Raw genomic sequence first — 17664 nt, 5'->3', positions numbered from 1 at the left:
GCATTTTGTAGTTGCCAGGAGAATGGTACTTGTCTGACTGCTTTGTGCCAAGTGCAAAGTTTGGTGGAGGGGGGATTATGGTGTGGGGTTGTTACAACCAAGGACACCTACTCTGTTATTCTCACTGCCTGATGAAATGCACTAAACATTTAAGCTCCCTTGCTGTCAGACAAGTCCCACAGTGACACCTAGTGGTAGTATTGTAAACAAACATTGTGGAGTCTTAAAATGAATACCATGTCACATATACAGTATTGTAGCAGATTTGCATTTATTCTATTCATTTTTGAGCATGTAATGTATTCTGACAACCAGCACTGTGTTTAGTAGTCCAATTATACAGTGTGTAATATTTGGCTGCTTACCCTTTTAATATATTAACATCCTGAAGTGTTCGATACTGCTGGTAGTATAATATATTCTCTTTGAAGTACTAATAATGCCTTAAGGTTTTGAGATTTGTCATATTTATCAGCATAATATATTGAATTCATACTGAAGCAAATCAATATGAAATTTAAAATTGACATTTTAGATAGGTGGTCTTTTACAAGCACTGTGATTGTAAATAAATGTATCAAAACATTCATGTGAAAAACTATAGAATACTTTGTGGTGTAATTACTTACTTTCTTACTGATTTACTTCTTACAAAATGAATTACTGTTTCTAAATGGTTTATCTGATGTACTTGAAAATGTTTTTTAACCAAAGCTTTATGGTCTGTGGAAATGTAATAAGGCTACACAGGTATCATTTGAAATTCTAGACTAAAGAACAAAGAAAAACCTTTGCATGCTGTTTATGTGGGAAACTCTGGCCAAAACACTCATGACGCCTGCTGTTCTTTATCTAATGTATACCACATTTTGGAATTCCTAGAGGGAAAATATTCCCAGAAAGAAATAAATTTTCAATGCTTTTGATTTAGGATATGATTTATTTTGGTTGAAAGCTTTTGCTCTGAAACACGTTTTGATGAAATAGTGAAAACATTATGGTGACTTGGCCTTCCAGACTTGGAAATCTTGCTCTACAGATTTCTGTGTTTCAGATCTCCCCTCAGCCACAGACATCACTGTCATAATAAAAAGATAAAACAAGGCATCTAAAATACCATTACAAGACTGTGAATTTTAAACAATAACTTCACTCTGGATTGTACTGTAAACTAATGGAATAATTAACACTCTACTTGGCCTCTATTTTTCCTCTTCATAGCAGAGGTTTTAGCAAAAACCTTTGAAATGTTTTATATTAATGAGTTTATGTACTTACCCAGTCATTACGACCACCTGTAAACAAATTAAACAGAGATCAAGGTCTTGTGAATCAAAGGTAATCTCAGTAAAATCCATCAGGAGTGCAAAAGTGTTCTCAGCACTTCCAAAAGTTCCCTGGGAATTTTATTAATTAAGCAAATTTTGATCAAGATGACTAAGTGATAGTAAGTAAGAAGTTGATAGAAACTGTGCTGAGGTGAGAAATCTTGAATAGGCTTAGAATACATTCCTGTCCAAGTTGCACAGGAATGTTAAACTTACATCCACGGTAGAGTGCTCTTCCATTATTACATATGACATACATATAATTCCAGGAACTTGTACAGTATCCATTCATCTGGTCACCATGTGATATGTATTCTGCTTGCTGATAATAAAATAGTGTCTGGTCCAGTTTACATGGCGCTGGGGACACCAAAAGCAAAAATAAGCCAATTGGTTGAATTTATATTTGAAATAAATTTATTTGTGTTAAGCCATACGTCTTAACTGACCTTTACAAACGGGCAGTGTTGTCCATTCTTCATTAACACACATTATGCTTTTTGGTCCATCAAGTTTGTAAAGCATGGCACACTGAACAGTTAATGCCCTTCCATCTTGTACTTCAAAAACATCTCCATTTTCGATAGCAGGATAGGTTCCGCAAAGTCTGACTAAAATAAGACATATTGGTGTTCATGCAATACCTGTTTAATATTAGGGATGAATATGGATATATCAAATAATTCAAAGAAAGCTACATTTTACAATGGCAATAAGTTACTTTTTTTTTTTTTTTTAGCTCTCATGGGTTCTACATTTTTATTCAGTATTTATGATGTAAACTGTTAATAACTATTAGCTACATACCTTTGTCTAGGGCAGATGTCCCATCATTATGACCTGTAAAGTATTTTAATTAGATCAAAGGTTGTTCTGTTTTTTGGAGTTCCATTATAATGTGATACAAATAAAAACCTATATCAAATATATATAATGGATATATCAAATAATTCAAAGAAAGCTACATTTTACAATGGCAATAAGTTACTTTTTTTTTTTTAGCTCTCATGGGTTCTACATTTTTATTCAGTATTTATGATGTAAACTGTTAATAACTATTAGCTACATACCTTTGTCTAGGGCAGATGTCCCAGCATTATGACCTGTAAAGTATTTTAATTAGATCAAAGGTTGTTCTGTTTTTTGGAGTTCCATTATAATGTGATACAAATAAAAACCTCAGTTGTTTAATTTAATATGCATCAAATATGCTTGTAACTCACCAGGCAACGTTGATATTTCTGTTGGCTTTTCTTTCTCAGGAGCTGGACTCTCCTCTACTGCAACCATAATATAGTGCAAGCAGTTCAGCAGTTTCTAGATCTACTGAACAATTGAAGAAGCTATTCAGGCTATTCAGCCATTTTCAGCCATTTTTCTCACAGGGTCTGACAGTAATACTTGATGGATATCCTCCAGCAGTGATGTTCTGCCGGATCTGTAACACTACCGTGCTTTTGCCTTTTAACACTGATATTCATTTTCAGCACTGCATATTTCATTTATATCAGACAATGGAAATGGCTCATCAAGAATTGGCTCCTACTACCTGATGGAGACATTCTGTGCTGTGGGGCCTTTAACAGACTTTTTTCTTTGAAATAAAATGATTGGAGTGACCATTGCAACACTACCACAAATCTGACCTGTAGCACAGTAGATACCAATTCAGGATTGTAAAGTAGCAGGTGATACCAGTCACTACATATTTTCATTTAGTTTCGCATCACAGTGCAGGAGTGTCGTTTTCTTACTCTACACTCAAGCTCAGCTCCAAGCAGTAGAACCTTAGCCTGCATTTATAAGAATTATGCAGAGCATAGGATCCATCCTGCTGCTACCTCAGGAAGCCACAAGGAGGCAGTAAGCCAGTTCTGTTTTACAATCCTTTACGGCTTGCACCACCATTGTTCACAGACGAAAATGGGTTTTATGTTTTGATCATTGGCAAAAAACCAACAGGTCTGCTTCTCGTTCCACTCAGATCTTCAGATTAACTAGCGTTCTACAACAAATGTACTTGCCTCCCTTTGCAGACGGATTCGCTCAACTTCTACTCATACATGTTACCGTGTACACATGGCTAAGAGATGTGTTTTAAAGATTTACAGACTACACTTCTTACTTTGCCCAGTGATTTCACCACCTAGTACCCTGTACATCACTGGTCAGTTTTGGATCAGAGCACCACTAGGACATATTTGGAGCTCTCATTTTTAAAATGTATGTGTACAGATACATTTGGTAAAATAACCAGTTGTTCATTTAATTGATAACACTGTTGATACCCCTATGGATGCTGAATGTCATTATAGCACTAATGAAGTATGTTCAGGACAGAGACACTGATGGAGGGACTTTAGTGCATTAGGTCTATATTCAAATATATTTAGAAACATACCACCATGAAGTGAGAATCTTACCACATCTGCATTGATCGCTCCACCTTCCATCTTCACAATAACTATATGCATGTCCAACCATTTTATATCCATTTTTACATGCATAGGTAACCCTTTGATTATGTTCAAAGACATCCTGGTATGGTTCTAAAATCAATGCATTGTCCACACGGGGAGGTGGATCACAAACATAAGCTTTTCCTGCAAAAAATAAAAAATCATCATCTTTGCTCAATGACCGCACAATTGCATTCAAAAACACATTGCCAGGGCATGTTAATAATTAAACTCACCAATTGATTTTAAATGCCATTTTGTGTTTGCAGACATGGGAAAGTATACTCACGTATGCACTCAGGTAATGTCCATTTCCCATCTGTGCATGTTGCTCTGTCCGTTGCCCTAAATTCATAGCCTCTGTCACATTGATAATAAACCTTCATAGTATTAGAGTACCACCCGTCTAACTGGTACCTTGGCTTAGCATGTGGAACCTCTGTGGCAATGCATGCACTTTGAGCTAGGATAGAGGACAAACACCTTAAAGCACTTGGGGTTTGGAGTTTAAAACAGAGGGGGGAAAAAAAAGAAAAACTAGATATTGCTTCTACTTAAACAGTTTAAAGAACCTGAAGCTCCCAATTCATGAATTTTAATTTCAGTACACTTAATTTCACTTCAATTCTGTAATAGATAAACTGAATCAGCTTAAACTGATTTGGGTATGTTTTACAATACAAATTGTCTCAAAACAGCTTCATGGTTTTAAATGGTTTGTAAGTGTCAAATTTCTCGTGTGTGAGGCAAGGCAAATTCTAACCTTAGAAAAGTTTGAAAATTCACTTTGCAATTAAGTTACAGCATAGCTATAACTGAGCTAAACACTCATGTAACAGTCAGGCTCTACTATAGACCCATCCATTTTACACTGAAGGAATTGTGTGCTGTAAAGAGTCCTTACGGATACACGCAGGGGTGTGTGACCATTTGCTATTGTCACATTTTAGCACTCGCACCCATGATTGGATTGCAGGCTTCATGCCCTTGTCACAGGCATAAAAAACAAGAGCACCATTTTCATAAATATCCTTCTTAGGAACCAAAAAACCATCCTCAAGTTCTGGGCGCACACATGGCTTTGGAACTGTCAGAGGAAAAGCAAAGACACTAGTGATTCATGTAGTTCAGTCAAGTTAAACAAAACATTAATTACATCAGGCAGGCAAGCAAGTGCATGAGGATCAGTACTCAGTTTAATGGTCTTGAATGTGTTCTTGCTCAGTAAAAAAATTGCAGCACTTCCAGAAGAACTCAAAGAACAGAATGTTAATGTCCCCCTCACCCAACAGTACAGAACCAAGTTTATTTGTTTAGGTATAAAGAGAACCGACACTGCTGCCACATTACATGTACAGAGCACAAGTAACAACCCCTTCCAAAAAAGTATTTAATAGAATTTTGAGCATAGCTACGGCTGAACTAAAAAAGTAGTTGTCCAGCTATATCCCCCCATGGCACATGTTTAATAAATAGCTTTCTGAAATAGGGTACCATACCTGCATAATGCATACAAGCTGAACAGGAAATACTTGATATTTCACAAATCATTTTGAATGCATCACTTAATTTTATAAACAGATTTAGTCACTACAGCAAACATTGTAAATACTGTGACCAATTGTGCAGAGAATGTTAGAAAATTGCAAGAGTCTACATTGAAGTCTTTGCCTGGAGTACTCAAGCTCTTACCACTTTCAGCCCGAGATGACCAAATGTAGAGAAGCAGAATTACAGTCCTCATTTTCTTGTGGTTGTTCTCGTCACCTCAGAACAGTGTACCAAGTTGAAAAATGGGAAAGCTTTAAAACAAGTGTATTTACTTGCCCTTTGACTGCTTACCAGAAACCACAAGTCTAGGACTTCGTCACTGCAAACAAGCAAATACTGCCCTGCCTTTCATTGCCCAACAGGCCACCCAGAAAAGCTCCTTTTCAGAAGCAACTTTTTTGGTGAAGGCTTTTCCTGCTTTTTGTCAGCAGTTTGATCCAGTAATGTTGGCTTTGTGAAACGTTCCGTGATGTCAGTTGCACCGACCCTACTGTGAAAGGGCTTTGGCAGCAGCTTCTGAAGGGACACTATGTGTTTGTGAATCACTTAAATACACCTGATTCAACTCCTCTGCCAGAGATCAGCACCATCAGGTGTGGCAGAGCAAGGAACACCCCCAGTCATTCCAAGGCTGGAAGTGAGAAACATCTGAATAGCTTTTGGGTATTGTGTAGGCTAGGCTCACCAAAAGGCAGCAGCTATCCAATAGCCAAGCCAGGATGTCCACTAGTTCTTTAGAGGTTTACTCTTCTGTAAATTCCTACCAACACTAAACAGTCCTGTAAACTTGGATGCTGTTTGAAAAACTCAGATGGCTTAATTAAAAACTCAAGTTCTCTAAACATTAAACCACCATCGAGCTGAAATTGATTTCCTCCCCCTCCAACCTCATGTCTTCCAGTATGCAGAAAAAAAAAAGTTAATGTTAGTAAGGGAAATACTGACTAACAACCAAGTACATAGCTTAAATTATTGCAGTCAACTCTTAAATACTTTTACATAGGTTAAGTGCATTGTTAAACTGAACTTTAGTACTTTAAAAAAAAAAAAAAAGAGTAATGCCTTTGAGACATTCACTCCCCCTGCAGCGTTGGTGAAGACGGGTAGACTCTCGGCGCTTATCTGGGACCTCGTTGCCAAAATACATGGGCTCCTGGTTTTTCCGGGAACGACGACGACATGTACCCGCAGCGACAAGGGATTTGCTTTGGTGGCACTGATACGTAACGAACTCGGACTGTGTAGAAACAGCCGGAGTTTCGTCCCAGAGTCTTGCTCTCTCCTTGTTTGGTAACGGTGAGCGCATGTACGCATGTACGGAGAAGAGCGAGATTTAGTAGGGGAAAACGCAGATGCAGAGTCGTTAGGGTAGCCCTGCGTCATAGAGCCAACATGGAGATTCCGAGAACACATGACAAAAGGCACACGAAAGCAAACGGGGGAAGCAGGCTATAAGAGAAGCCCCCCCCCCAAAAAAACCCATACAGAGCAAGTACGAAGTACGTATTTACGGCCAAACACACCCATACAGACAAGACAAAGTCCCCTAGACAGATTTTAAATACATGAATTTAACAAACCTAGAAACGAGGAACAGGTGAAAGTAATGACGGGCGTGGACAACCAAACGAGGAGTGGAGAAAACGAAACTAAGCAATGGAACCAAACTAATTCGTACGACAGGGAAACCATGGAGCATGGAAGCTAGGAGGGACTAAGCGAGACACTAATTATCATTTCGGATTTGTGACGCTTCAAATGACGATTCTGTTGACATAATTGAATAGGTCTTAAAAGATATTTTAACTAGTCAAAATGTAACTAGATATCTTAAATTGCCCTTCTTACTAGCAAGATTGTAAATACAGATATCGTTAATTGTCATTTTCAGTAGTCAAATTCTAATTCTTACTAGTCAAAACTCATTTATAGATATCTTAAATTGTATTACGAATAGTCAGATGAAACCCATTATATGTTAAAACCACTTGCCATAGTCTCATATTCCCTTGACTATAGATCAACTTGAGTAAAAAACGTCTCATCTTACCCCACTCTCCCCTACTGTAATAGAATTTTCAAAAAGTTGAGACAAAAGCGTGAAGTTAACATACTTTTATTCTAGGCCCTATTTTAGTATAGTTTAGTTTAGTTTAGTTTGTAAGTATATCAAATTCGTACGATATTTACAAATAAATATAATTAACTACAAATAAATATAATGAAGTATTTTTCAACAAGTTTGACGAAGGCGGGGAAAGCTTAAAGCTAATAAGTTGTGTCAGTTTGATATTTGATAATTTGATAAGCCACCGAATCCAAGTTTCTACTAATTAAGACAAAGAATCAGTCTTTAATCCTTTGAGACTCTGGCCCCGAATAAGAACACGATCAACTTCATATGTTAGTATTCTCCCAGGGAGTAAATTTAGTGACAACGGGAGAACCCGGTGATGTAATGTGCTCGGTTACTGGGCGCTGGTGAATCCCGCAGCTCCGGAGGCGATGCCCGTCTCAGTTGTTGAACAGTACACTTAGAAACTAGCTACGCCTAATTTTATGTACCTGCACGTAGACGCGAAGAAATGTGACATGCAAAAGTTAAAACCGCGTTTTTCATTTTAACCCGCTGCTGGAGATGATTTAGAGGAATTTGCACTTCAAAGCGAAATGGTCGATGCTGAAAATGAAGTCCTTCCCCTGCCTCCAAGCTACAGGTTGGAGGATTTGTTCTTTGGCGACCAGACATGGCAAAACAATAACAAGTAAGTATTTTCCTCCAATCGTGAATTATTCTAATTATAAAAAACTTGGCATCACAGTCAAACAGCCAAATTTCAATTAAACTCTACGCATTGTAATTACCTTATCTTTTTAAACAGGGTTATAATAATAGTCACATTTAATAATAAATAAATGTATAATAGTACAGTTATAACAAACAAACAAAAAAAGAATCATTCTATTAATGCCTCAGACACTTGGCAGTGTAGAAAATAATATTTATAATATATATTGGTATATTAGTTTGTATGCTTTGATGGAAAAATTGAAAACAGCTGATAAATTTAATGATCTATTTCCTTGTATATGCACACACACACACACACACACACACACACACACACACACACACACACATATATATATATATATATATATATGAAAAAATAAAATTGGTTAGTCTAATATTGTGCGGTCATGGATTTCATGTTGCAATTGAGTTATATCAGGTCCAAGCAGCTATAGACCTTTTACCTTAATATTACCAGATAATGTTTCTATAAAGTGTGCTGGCAGAGTAGTGTAGTGTAGCTATCATTGTACTTCCCTCATCCTGCTGATATGATTAAATAGCTGTATATGGGTGACACTGGTTAGAGATCTATGCCCAGATCCTGTGTGAAGCCAGAACTTAGCTTGAATATAACCAATTACTGATGAGGGTTCCTGATGTTGTTGCTATAACCGCATCCATATGTGCCACAGCAATGGATATTTCAAATGTTACTCTACCCTCATTGCAGATTAAAATGAACTGTTGAAGTACCCTTTATTTAGTTCAAAGATATTTTAAACTAAATCAGCATTTTATGGTTATTTTCTGGAGTTGAGCATATCATCTGTTACAGTGGCTTGAACTATTTATATTACTGTCATATAGTCATTAATGCTTTAAACAGTTTTACTATAAGCAAACATTATCAGGCATAAGACAATGTCTTTGTGATCTGCTGGTGAATTTTGATTTTCCCTGTGTTTATTTCAGTTATTTAATACAATATTCACTGTGATTTCATGATTATTTACACCATTATTTCATGATTATTACTTCCATAGAGTTCAGGTTGAACTCTGTACCAATGAGAACACTTTAAAAGAAAGACTCAAGTTGTTCTTCATCAAAAATCAAAGATCAAGTAAGTCAAATGTAAACTGTACTATTATCTTGTCAAATAGTGCACCAAAGGTGTTCAATCACACTATTTTAGAATATCCATGATCATTTCTTATATAGGACTCACCTATTTATATTGATATATGAATATCACCATGGAATAATGCCTTTGTTTTGCTGATGTGACAGTGAAACAGTAAACAGATAAAACACAATTTTCTTTTTTCAGGTCTCAGAGTACAGTTGTTCCACTTCTCACTCAAGCTGTTAAGCTGCATTTTGTATATATATCGGGTGTTGGAAGACTCTGCCCAAGAATACACATGGTAAAGTAACCGAGAATGCATGGCCACATCAGAAGGCTGTTTCTTGTGTGGCTCTCCCAGGACCTGTTATGGGAGCCCATTTTCACCTGCCACATTTTAGTTTGAATGTCAAAGGTAAAAGTACTTACACAGAAAGATATCAGGCTCTGAGTGATTAATAATAGCTTCAGAATTCTGAGGGGAGCAGATGAGAAAATCTACTGCTCAATAACATCTTCTAATTGGTACAACAACCACTTCTTTCAAAGCTCTGATTTACATGAAAAGAAATCACTGATAATGACTTTTAGCTATTTAATGATGGAAGAGATGCTGTTTTAATTGTATGATATTCTAAGGAAGTACTCTGCAACTGCTTTGGCTTTATTATACAGAATCTAATTTATATTATACTAAACTGAACTGATGTTATTCATGGTCACCTCACAAAAAAGCAAAGGCATAGCTTCCTCTTACTGATATTTATCATAATGTCACATAACAAATGTCTTAATAATTGGTAATTATATTCAGACATGTTAGATGTTTAAGTATACTTCAGTAACTTTCCCTTAACTGTAAAAGGGAATATGTTGTTAACTAATAAAAATATAATAATGCATTTTATTTATAGCCACTTTTCAAGATACTTTACAAACACATGGTAAAAAAGCATCACAACAGGAATGTATCAATACATCAATGAATCAATCCAAGCAGCTGTATAAGTACAATAATACTTATAAGAATACTTATAACAAAAATAATTATAAGGAGGATAGTTACTATAATCAATATGGGATGTAATCAGGGCACAAGGATAGCAGTGCTGATATATGTAAAAAAGCGAGTAAACAAACAAACAAAATGATGGCAGACATTAAGTCACAAAGTCAAAAACTACTTCCATCACCATGGGGGTGTTGTGAGGAGTTTCAATTTAAAAGGGGAAGTTTTTTCACATTTGAGCCTATCTAAACACTTATAGGGTGAATGTCTAGGCACCTCACATAGTTTTATAGCAACTGCTCAAATAATTTGTTAAAACTTCTTAACGTTTTAATTCATTAAAACTTGGACCCATTAGGCTCCAATCAATTGCAGCATCTATATTACACGTATTGTACACAGACCTTGGCTGAAACAGACACCACTGCTCCTCCTAATGACTTCATCGACATTCTTGTTCATGAAAAGGCTTTCGAGAAGGCTAAAGGGTCTAATTGTTTCAACTGCCTTGGCATACTTGAAACATTCAAATATATTCATCCGCCAGAACAATAGTTGGAATAGGATGGATCTCGTAACTTTAATTGTTCAGTTTCCTTTCTTTGCCTCCTTTTCTCCCAGTTTGGCTCTTCACATTACAAGTTATATTGTTCAATTCCGATTTTTGTTAAGATCGGATTTGCCTGTTTTGACGATTCATATTAATGATTTTCATTGACCTGTATCTGTCTGTAATGTAAATGCATCTGTCTTCAAAAATGGCATGCATTGATACATTAATTCATTTTGGCATAAGTCACCTGCATCACCAGCAATGAAAACGTCATATTTGTGAGACAACTCCTTTTTGGTTTGTTTTTCAACCTCTCTAGTTACCCAGGGTCTTTGCCCCTGCTGGTGGCCCACTCACTTTTACCCTTTTTTTGAATTCATCTTGTGTCACCCTGTTACATTTACCAAAAATGCAACAGAGTGAGTTGCCCCGTTACATTTGCCAAATAGCTTCAGAGCTTTAGTCAAGAAGAACACTACCTCCAGATTGTAGCCCTGTTTCTTGCCATGTAAAAACAGTAGATTAAACTTTAGGTTTCAGACGGTCCTCCTGTAGTCCACTCTCTGAAAATGGTCATTATAGGCCCTTCAGCCATTTTTTTTAAAATTAGCTCTATACCTGTATTATTACCGCATTCAGGGTGCTGTATCGCTTGTAGCCATAATTTGCACAAGGCTCTGTTTTTAAGAAAATTAACATTTGTGCTGTCAATTAAGCATTTCCACAGGTCACAACAATGTACCTCATGTTGCTATTACAAAGCCCTAGTTCAAATTCTGGAAAAGAAAGCCACTCCCACACTTTCCCTCCCAAGTTGGCCTTACGAGAATCCCTGCCACCATGTTGAAGGGCATTCTGATAAGGTTCTCCTCATGAATTATCTGCTTGTTTCATCACACATTAAAAATTTTTTCTTCCCAACCATTTTCTCTCAGCGTCAAAAGTCACAACCTGGTGGGTATGGTCTCTCTCCTTCGTCTGAAGAACTCAACTCAATCTTTCCAAGCTGCTACCCACACAGTGTGACAGAGATGTTCCATATCTAAAGGATATGGTTAACTGCTCACTTCAGCCTTTTAAGACAACAGCCATGCAATTTGCTAGAATCTTTTCCCACCATCCCTGGGTTGATTTTCAAAGATCTTTTTCAATGGCAAATCAAGATTTTGTTTCAAATCACTATTACACTAAAATAAATAATTGTCACTGGCTGTTTATGATGCTATATTGTTCATTTGTTGAGCATTTCTGTGTATTTTGAGAACCATTGTTTTCCCATTTTTTTCTCCACAGCCTTGGCTGCACTTACCAAAATTACACCCTGTTCGGGATAGACTGGCAAGTGTTAACAAAAATTAAAAATGTTGATTGAATGTAATAAATGGGATAACCTGTACTGATGTAGTCTACCAGCATAATTAAAGCTTTTTTCTCTCTGATAGGGCTCCAATAATTTGGGTGAAACGTAATAGATACTTATGGGCCTTGCAGGTAAAAACCAAATGAACACAATTGTCATGTGCTGAGGTGGATATCATTCTGGAGGTGTAACCGTATTCTGCTGTTGGATGTTAAGCTCAGAAATGAAACATCCAGTATACATCTAAAATGCACAAATTGCCTTATAGTAAGGCAGGGAAAGAGACCGAGAGCAAAAGTTATTTTTCTGAATATGTTGTGTGTGAGACCTCTGATTGCATGTGTGGCCTCTGCAGGTTGTTGTTGCAGTCGTATGTCTGTGTGAGACAATTCTGCTAACCTACCTCAGTTACAAGGTAAGAAGCTCTGACTACGAGTGATGAAGAATGTTTTCCTTTTTTTTTTTTTACAACACAAGTTGCTACAAAGCAGATTTACAAATGTATGGGTCAAGGTCCCTAATGAACAAGCCAGAGGCAACAGTGGCAAGGAAAAACTCCCTGAGCAGAACTACGGAAGAAAGCTTGGGAGGTCCAAGACTCAAGAGGGAACCCATCCTTCATGGGGGACCCAGCTAATTAACAGTGCATACTTTATTACATGATCTTTAGTTCACATAGCCACATCAGTATAGATGTGGGAGATTCAGCAACTCCGGTGGATCTAGGGTGGGCGAGCAGTTTATGCATCCATTGCAGTATGTAGGGTGGCTGGATGGATATGGCAGCATCATTTCCTCTACTGGCAGCACTGGGACATTTTCTCCCATCATCTTAGATGCTTTGTCACTGATGAGCGGGTCTAGTCCAGTGTTAGCATTATCTCCATAACATGGAAATTAAACAGAAAGATGTCATTAGATTTGTAAAGACAAACAGTCAATATACAGGAGATGTGCCAGTAGTCAGCATTCTCCAACAGGGAGAGCCAGAGGGTGACCACAGTCCTGAGGGAACAGAGGGTGACCTCAGTCCTGTGGGACCAGAGGGTGATCACAGTCCTGTGGGACCAGAGGGTGACCTCAGTCCTGTGGGACCAGAGGGTGATCACAGTCCTGTGGGACCAGAGGGTGATCACAGTCCTGTGGGACCAGAGGGTGATCACAGTCCTGTGGGACCAGAGGGTGATCACAGTCCTGTGGGACCAGAGGGTGACCTCAGTCCTGTGGGACCAGAGGGTGATCACAGTCCTGAGGTCTCTCTGATATATTGCATGCCACCCACATCAATGTCAGAAACTTGAGTTATCACATGAAATGACTGGATGATAGCACCAATACATAAGATTACCAGAAAACTCCATGACCTGGCACCCCAGGGTCTGCACTTTGATATACAGGAAGTTACCCAAAATCTTGAGTAAATAAGTAAGATTTTAGCCTGCATTTAGAAATCAAGTCCCAATTTAAACCTGGAAGACGGTTCCATAACTGAGGGGCTTAACATGATAAAGCTCTTTCCTTGGCTGTAATCTTACAGGAGAACTAGGAGAAACCCTGCATATTGAGAATGCAAAAGGCGAGGCAGGTATACAGTGAGTTCACTCAGACACTGGTGGACCAGACACTGGTGGATTAGAACATATAATGCTTTCTACATCAACAAACCAATTCAAAATTGAACTGTGAAGCAGTGTAAAACTGAAAGAAAAGTAATAAAGTAATCAAACCTTCTAGCTCTTGTAAGGATGCTGGCTGCTGCATTTCATACAGTCAGAGTATCTTTAATAACCTTTTAGAGCATCCAATTAGAAGACCATTAAAATAATCCAATCTTAATTAGATAAAAGCATGGTCCAATTTCTATGAATCTGATAAGGAAAGTATATTTGTCAGGTTAGCAACATTTTGTAAATGGAAAAATGCAACAGGAACATTAGCAACATTACATATGTTAGTGTCAAATGAGAGATCAGAGTCAATAATAATGCCTAAGGTTTTTACAACAGTTTTGGGCCATCAAGATTTAATAGAATAGATAGATAATTTGCCTCTTGCAGTTTTGAGTCTTAGCAGTAGCATCTCAGTCTTCAGGAGAAAGTTATTTGCCATACAGTTTTTAAAATTGTATTATGTGTATGGGCATCAGGATTAGCAGTTATACATAACTGCGTATTGTATGCATAACAATGGAAGCTGATTCTTATGAATAATTAAACTGTGCCCAACTGTAGGATCTATAATGAGAATAATACGGGGCCCAGTACTGACCCTTATGGAACCCTTATGAAGAGATCTGATGCAGTGTTTGTGGTTTGTGTTAATGCTTTAGGTGTTGCTGCTAATGTACTGATTCACAAATAAGACTGTGTTGTGTATGAAAGAACAATCACTTTCCTAGTTTACATTTTCTCTGTCATCTTTCACTGATGTTTATACTACAGTTCTTTTAGGAAGCTCATCCAGGAGCAAAATATAAAATTATATCACTTATGATGCATGAAATAACCAGACAATAAAGTACTTAGAAGTTATTTTTTGAATCACACAGTGACCTTGGGACCATATTTAAACTCTCTCATGATGACTGCTTAATTTGTAATTTGCTTAATTTCTGCCTTCCTAACCCAGGGAAATCTATTGGAACGGATACTTAGAATAACATTTGTCCTGGAGATTATAAACACGGTGCCATTTCTGATAACGGTAAGTATAGATTGTGAGCTCAGTTTTTCAATGCATAATGACAGGGTTATAGCATATCAGGATTATTATATTGCATGTTCTTGCAGCATAGGTTATCTCTAGAAATTTGCAGTAAACACTGGGAACACATAAATTAATAGAGGAAATTGTTTATTTGTAGTTAGAGTTGGCCATGGAAGAGAACAGCAGCAGTGAAGAAATATTAAAGTACATACAATTTTATACTAAACTGAACAATAGGCTGAGACATAAGATATAAAGAACATTTGGGACAAGCTTCTACAGGTGCTAAAAGATTCCAAATAGTTCATGGTACTCTCAATGGTCAGTAATACATATTAGGGCAGATCTGGTCTAAATCACAACCGGGGAAATTTCTGTGTGTAACATTATTTTATGTATTTCCAGATTCTAAATTCTGTGAACAAACAAACAAAAAACAGCACATTTTGTAGTATTTTACAGTAATAGTTACTTCTTTACAGCATCCCACTGTGTCAGTGTTTTGGGGGTTAGTGATGATTAGGAATAAATGGGGATAACTGAGGAGTCTAAAAAGATCTTTCCCAACAGTGGAGCACATAGCAAAATGTAAGTTGTTTGAACATATATGTGAACTAGGGTGCCCTGGGATGCACTGGGATGCCTGTTTATTAGGAACATCTATCTAGTAGCATGTTGTGCCTTATTTGACCTATTGTCAAATTGTACTGAGCAGGACTTTGCAAGTGTTACTACCCTTCAGGTGTTATTTCTTGGCTCTTATTTTTTACCAAAATGTTCATTTTGCTGGAGGTGTGCTGAGCCTGTGGTTTTTCCTCTACCGGCAGCTTCTATATAGTCCCCTCCAGTACCTCTTCATCCCTGTGTTCCTCAACTGCTGGCTGGCCAAACATACACTGGAGAACATGATTGTGAGTGCTCTGATTTTGGACATGATGGATTATATACATAATAGGTGCAGATTATGCAATTACTAAACAGTACTATACTGTTTGTGTATTGTGTTAGAAGATTATTTGTTACAGTTTAATACAAATATATGGGACATATTTCCAAAATATTAAGATCATGAACATGAAGTTGTTAATAGAATGGTTTCATGACAAAGAAGGAATTTCACATATAGCATAATGTAAAAAATGTTGAACCTGTGCAATTGAGCAAAATAATTCACTTTCTGTACCTTCAGAATGACTTCCATCGTGCCATACAGAGGACGCAGTCAGCCATGTTCAACCAGGTCCTCATCCTGATCTCCACGCTCCTCTGCCTCATATTCACCTGGTGAGTTGCTCCTCTGCCTCCTATTCACCTCGTCAATCGCTCCTCTGCCTCATATTCACCTGGTGAGTGGTTGGTGAAGAGCATACATGTGTCCACACATACACTGACAGCCAGTGGTCACAGTACACGTCAAGTCCCCAGAGTCACATTAACACCCACAATGTAAACTTATGTCTGGATAGACAAAAATAACAACTGGACACAAATAAATAAACATGGCAATCTTTCAATAGTTTTTTTTTTCAACCTTTATGTATGTTCTATTTACAGGTTTTAAATACTGAAGAATCAGGATCACTTATTATTCATATTTACAGCATTTAGCTGACACTTTTGGGCAAGGTGATTTACAATTATGGTTGAACACAATCAAAAAGTAAGGGCCTTGTTTAGGGGCCAATATTTGCAACTTAGCAGTTGTGGGACTTAAACTGGCAACCTTTTGATTACTAATCAAGTAGTTTAACCACTGAGCTACCACTGCCCCTAAACTTGGCAACCACTAGCAGCTTTGACTTGGCTCTGTTTTAAATATGGCTTACAATTGTCAGCAATTATAAGATGCATAATAAACATTTTATTGTGTGTTCATTTCTGTATTATTTCAAAGCCTATTTTGATGTTGATAGTATCAGTAAGATAAATGGGCATTTGGTTTAAACTATCCTCAGTGTCACCAATTATGTTAATTCATTTTATTTGAGGATAATGATTCACATTTTCCATTTGAGCTTGAATTATTTTAGTTACATAATAGTAGGACATAGCTTTGGACATATACACTTATGTTTATATATGAGTTTCAACAATGCTAACTGGTCATATTTTTTAACCACAAATTTCATCAAAACTAGCTGAGTGGTCATTGCAGCTTTTATATGTGTTTGCTCTGGCTTTGCTATGTATACGAGGACTGTAATGATGTTTTAGTTGCCTCTGATTTCAGTGTAGATTCTGGCTAATGCTTTTGATCAATTACAGCAATATCACTCCTATTGAGTCTGTTTCCTGCTGCAAAAAGACAAACCCACCAAAGGTCTAGAAATAACCTGCCTGATTTGTTAAAACAGAGTGCTAGCAACAAGGTAACAAATGACTGACTTTGATGGTTCATGGAAACAGGACAAAGGACTCTTATTCCCTCAACCCCCCTCAGTAGGCTCATTTTAAAGGAGTCATTTTTTGTCTCACATTAACGACCTCTCTGTGATGTCAATGATGATCCCATTAGCCCACGCACTAATGGGAATCCTCATGCTTTTAATACTGGTGGCTTTTCTGTGGCTATTTCCTTGTTAACTGAGTGCCACTATGGGGAATGCAGCACCAACGGAGACACAATCATCTCCCTCATTTCTCGAGTACTCAGGGCCATTAACAGCCTAAGAGCTGTTACCATGATGTCATTTTATTGCATGGAATAAATGTTGCTGTAATATTACTGTCTCATAATGCCAATACCAAAATGGTGTTTTGAATTTTTTGGTTTGC

At 37.3% G+C, this 17664-nt stretch overlaps 2 protein-coding genes across 2 annotated transcripts in view; one reads left to right on the top strand and one right to left on the bottom strand.

Moving 5' to 3' along the window:
• Nucleotides 1-920: 920 nt before the first annotated feature.
• On the bottom strand, nucleotides 921-5639 carry LOC145652659 (complement factor H-like). The gene is made up of 11 exons (XM_081703637.1): nucleotides 5480-5639; nucleotides 4692-4874; nucleotides 4077-4250; nucleotides 3752-3931; nucleotides 2552-2608; nucleotides 2399-2431; nucleotides 2136-2168; nucleotides 1778-1939; nucleotides 1545-1688; nucleotides 1279-1295; nucleotides 921-1078 (listed from the first exon to the last, which is right to left on the bottom strand). Exons 1-11 carry the CDS (start codon nucleotides 5529-5531, stop codon nucleotides 1076-1078), a joined length of 1038 nt encoding a protein of 345 aa, XP_081559763.1. The 5' UTR covers nucleotides 5532-5639; the 3' UTR covers nucleotides 921-1075.
• A 133-nt stretch (nucleotides 5640-5772) lies between these two features.
• The window catches only part of kcnt2a (potassium channel, subfamily T, member 2a), a 28932-nt gene continuing 17040 nt past the window's right edge, over nucleotides 5773-17664 (top strand). Inside the window, exons 1-9 of the mRNA XM_081703636.1 lie at nucleotides 5773-8103; nucleotides 9179-9258; nucleotides 9466-9562; nucleotides 12117-12161; nucleotides 12266-12314; nucleotides 12539-12598; nucleotides 14812-14886; nucleotides 15717-15800; nucleotides 16079-16173. Of these exons, the coding sequence (XP_081559762.1) occupies nucleotides 8009-8103; nucleotides 9179-9258; nucleotides 9466-9562; nucleotides 12117-12161; nucleotides 12266-12314; nucleotides 12539-12598; nucleotides 14812-14886; nucleotides 15717-15800; nucleotides 16079-16173 (680 nt within the window). The 5' untranslated portion in view covers nucleotides 5773-8008. The remainder of the gene's footprint in view (nucleotides 8104-9178; nucleotides 9259-9465; nucleotides 9563-12116; nucleotides 12162-12265; nucleotides 12315-12538; nucleotides 12599-14811; nucleotides 14887-15716; nucleotides 15801-16078; nucleotides 16174-17664) is intronic.

Source organism: Electrophorus electricus, chromosome 20 (assembly GCF_041902795.1).
Source record: "Electrophorus electricus isolate QZ-2024a chromosome 20, ASM4190279v1, whole genome shotgun sequence".
In the NCBI taxonomy this organism is placed as follows: Eukaryota; Metazoa; Chordata; class Actinopteri; order Gymnotiformes; family Gymnotidae; genus Electrophorus; species Electrophorus electricus.
The sequence above is the reverse complement of the archived record's forward strand: the minus strand, read 5'-3'. Positions and strand labels throughout refer to the sequence as shown.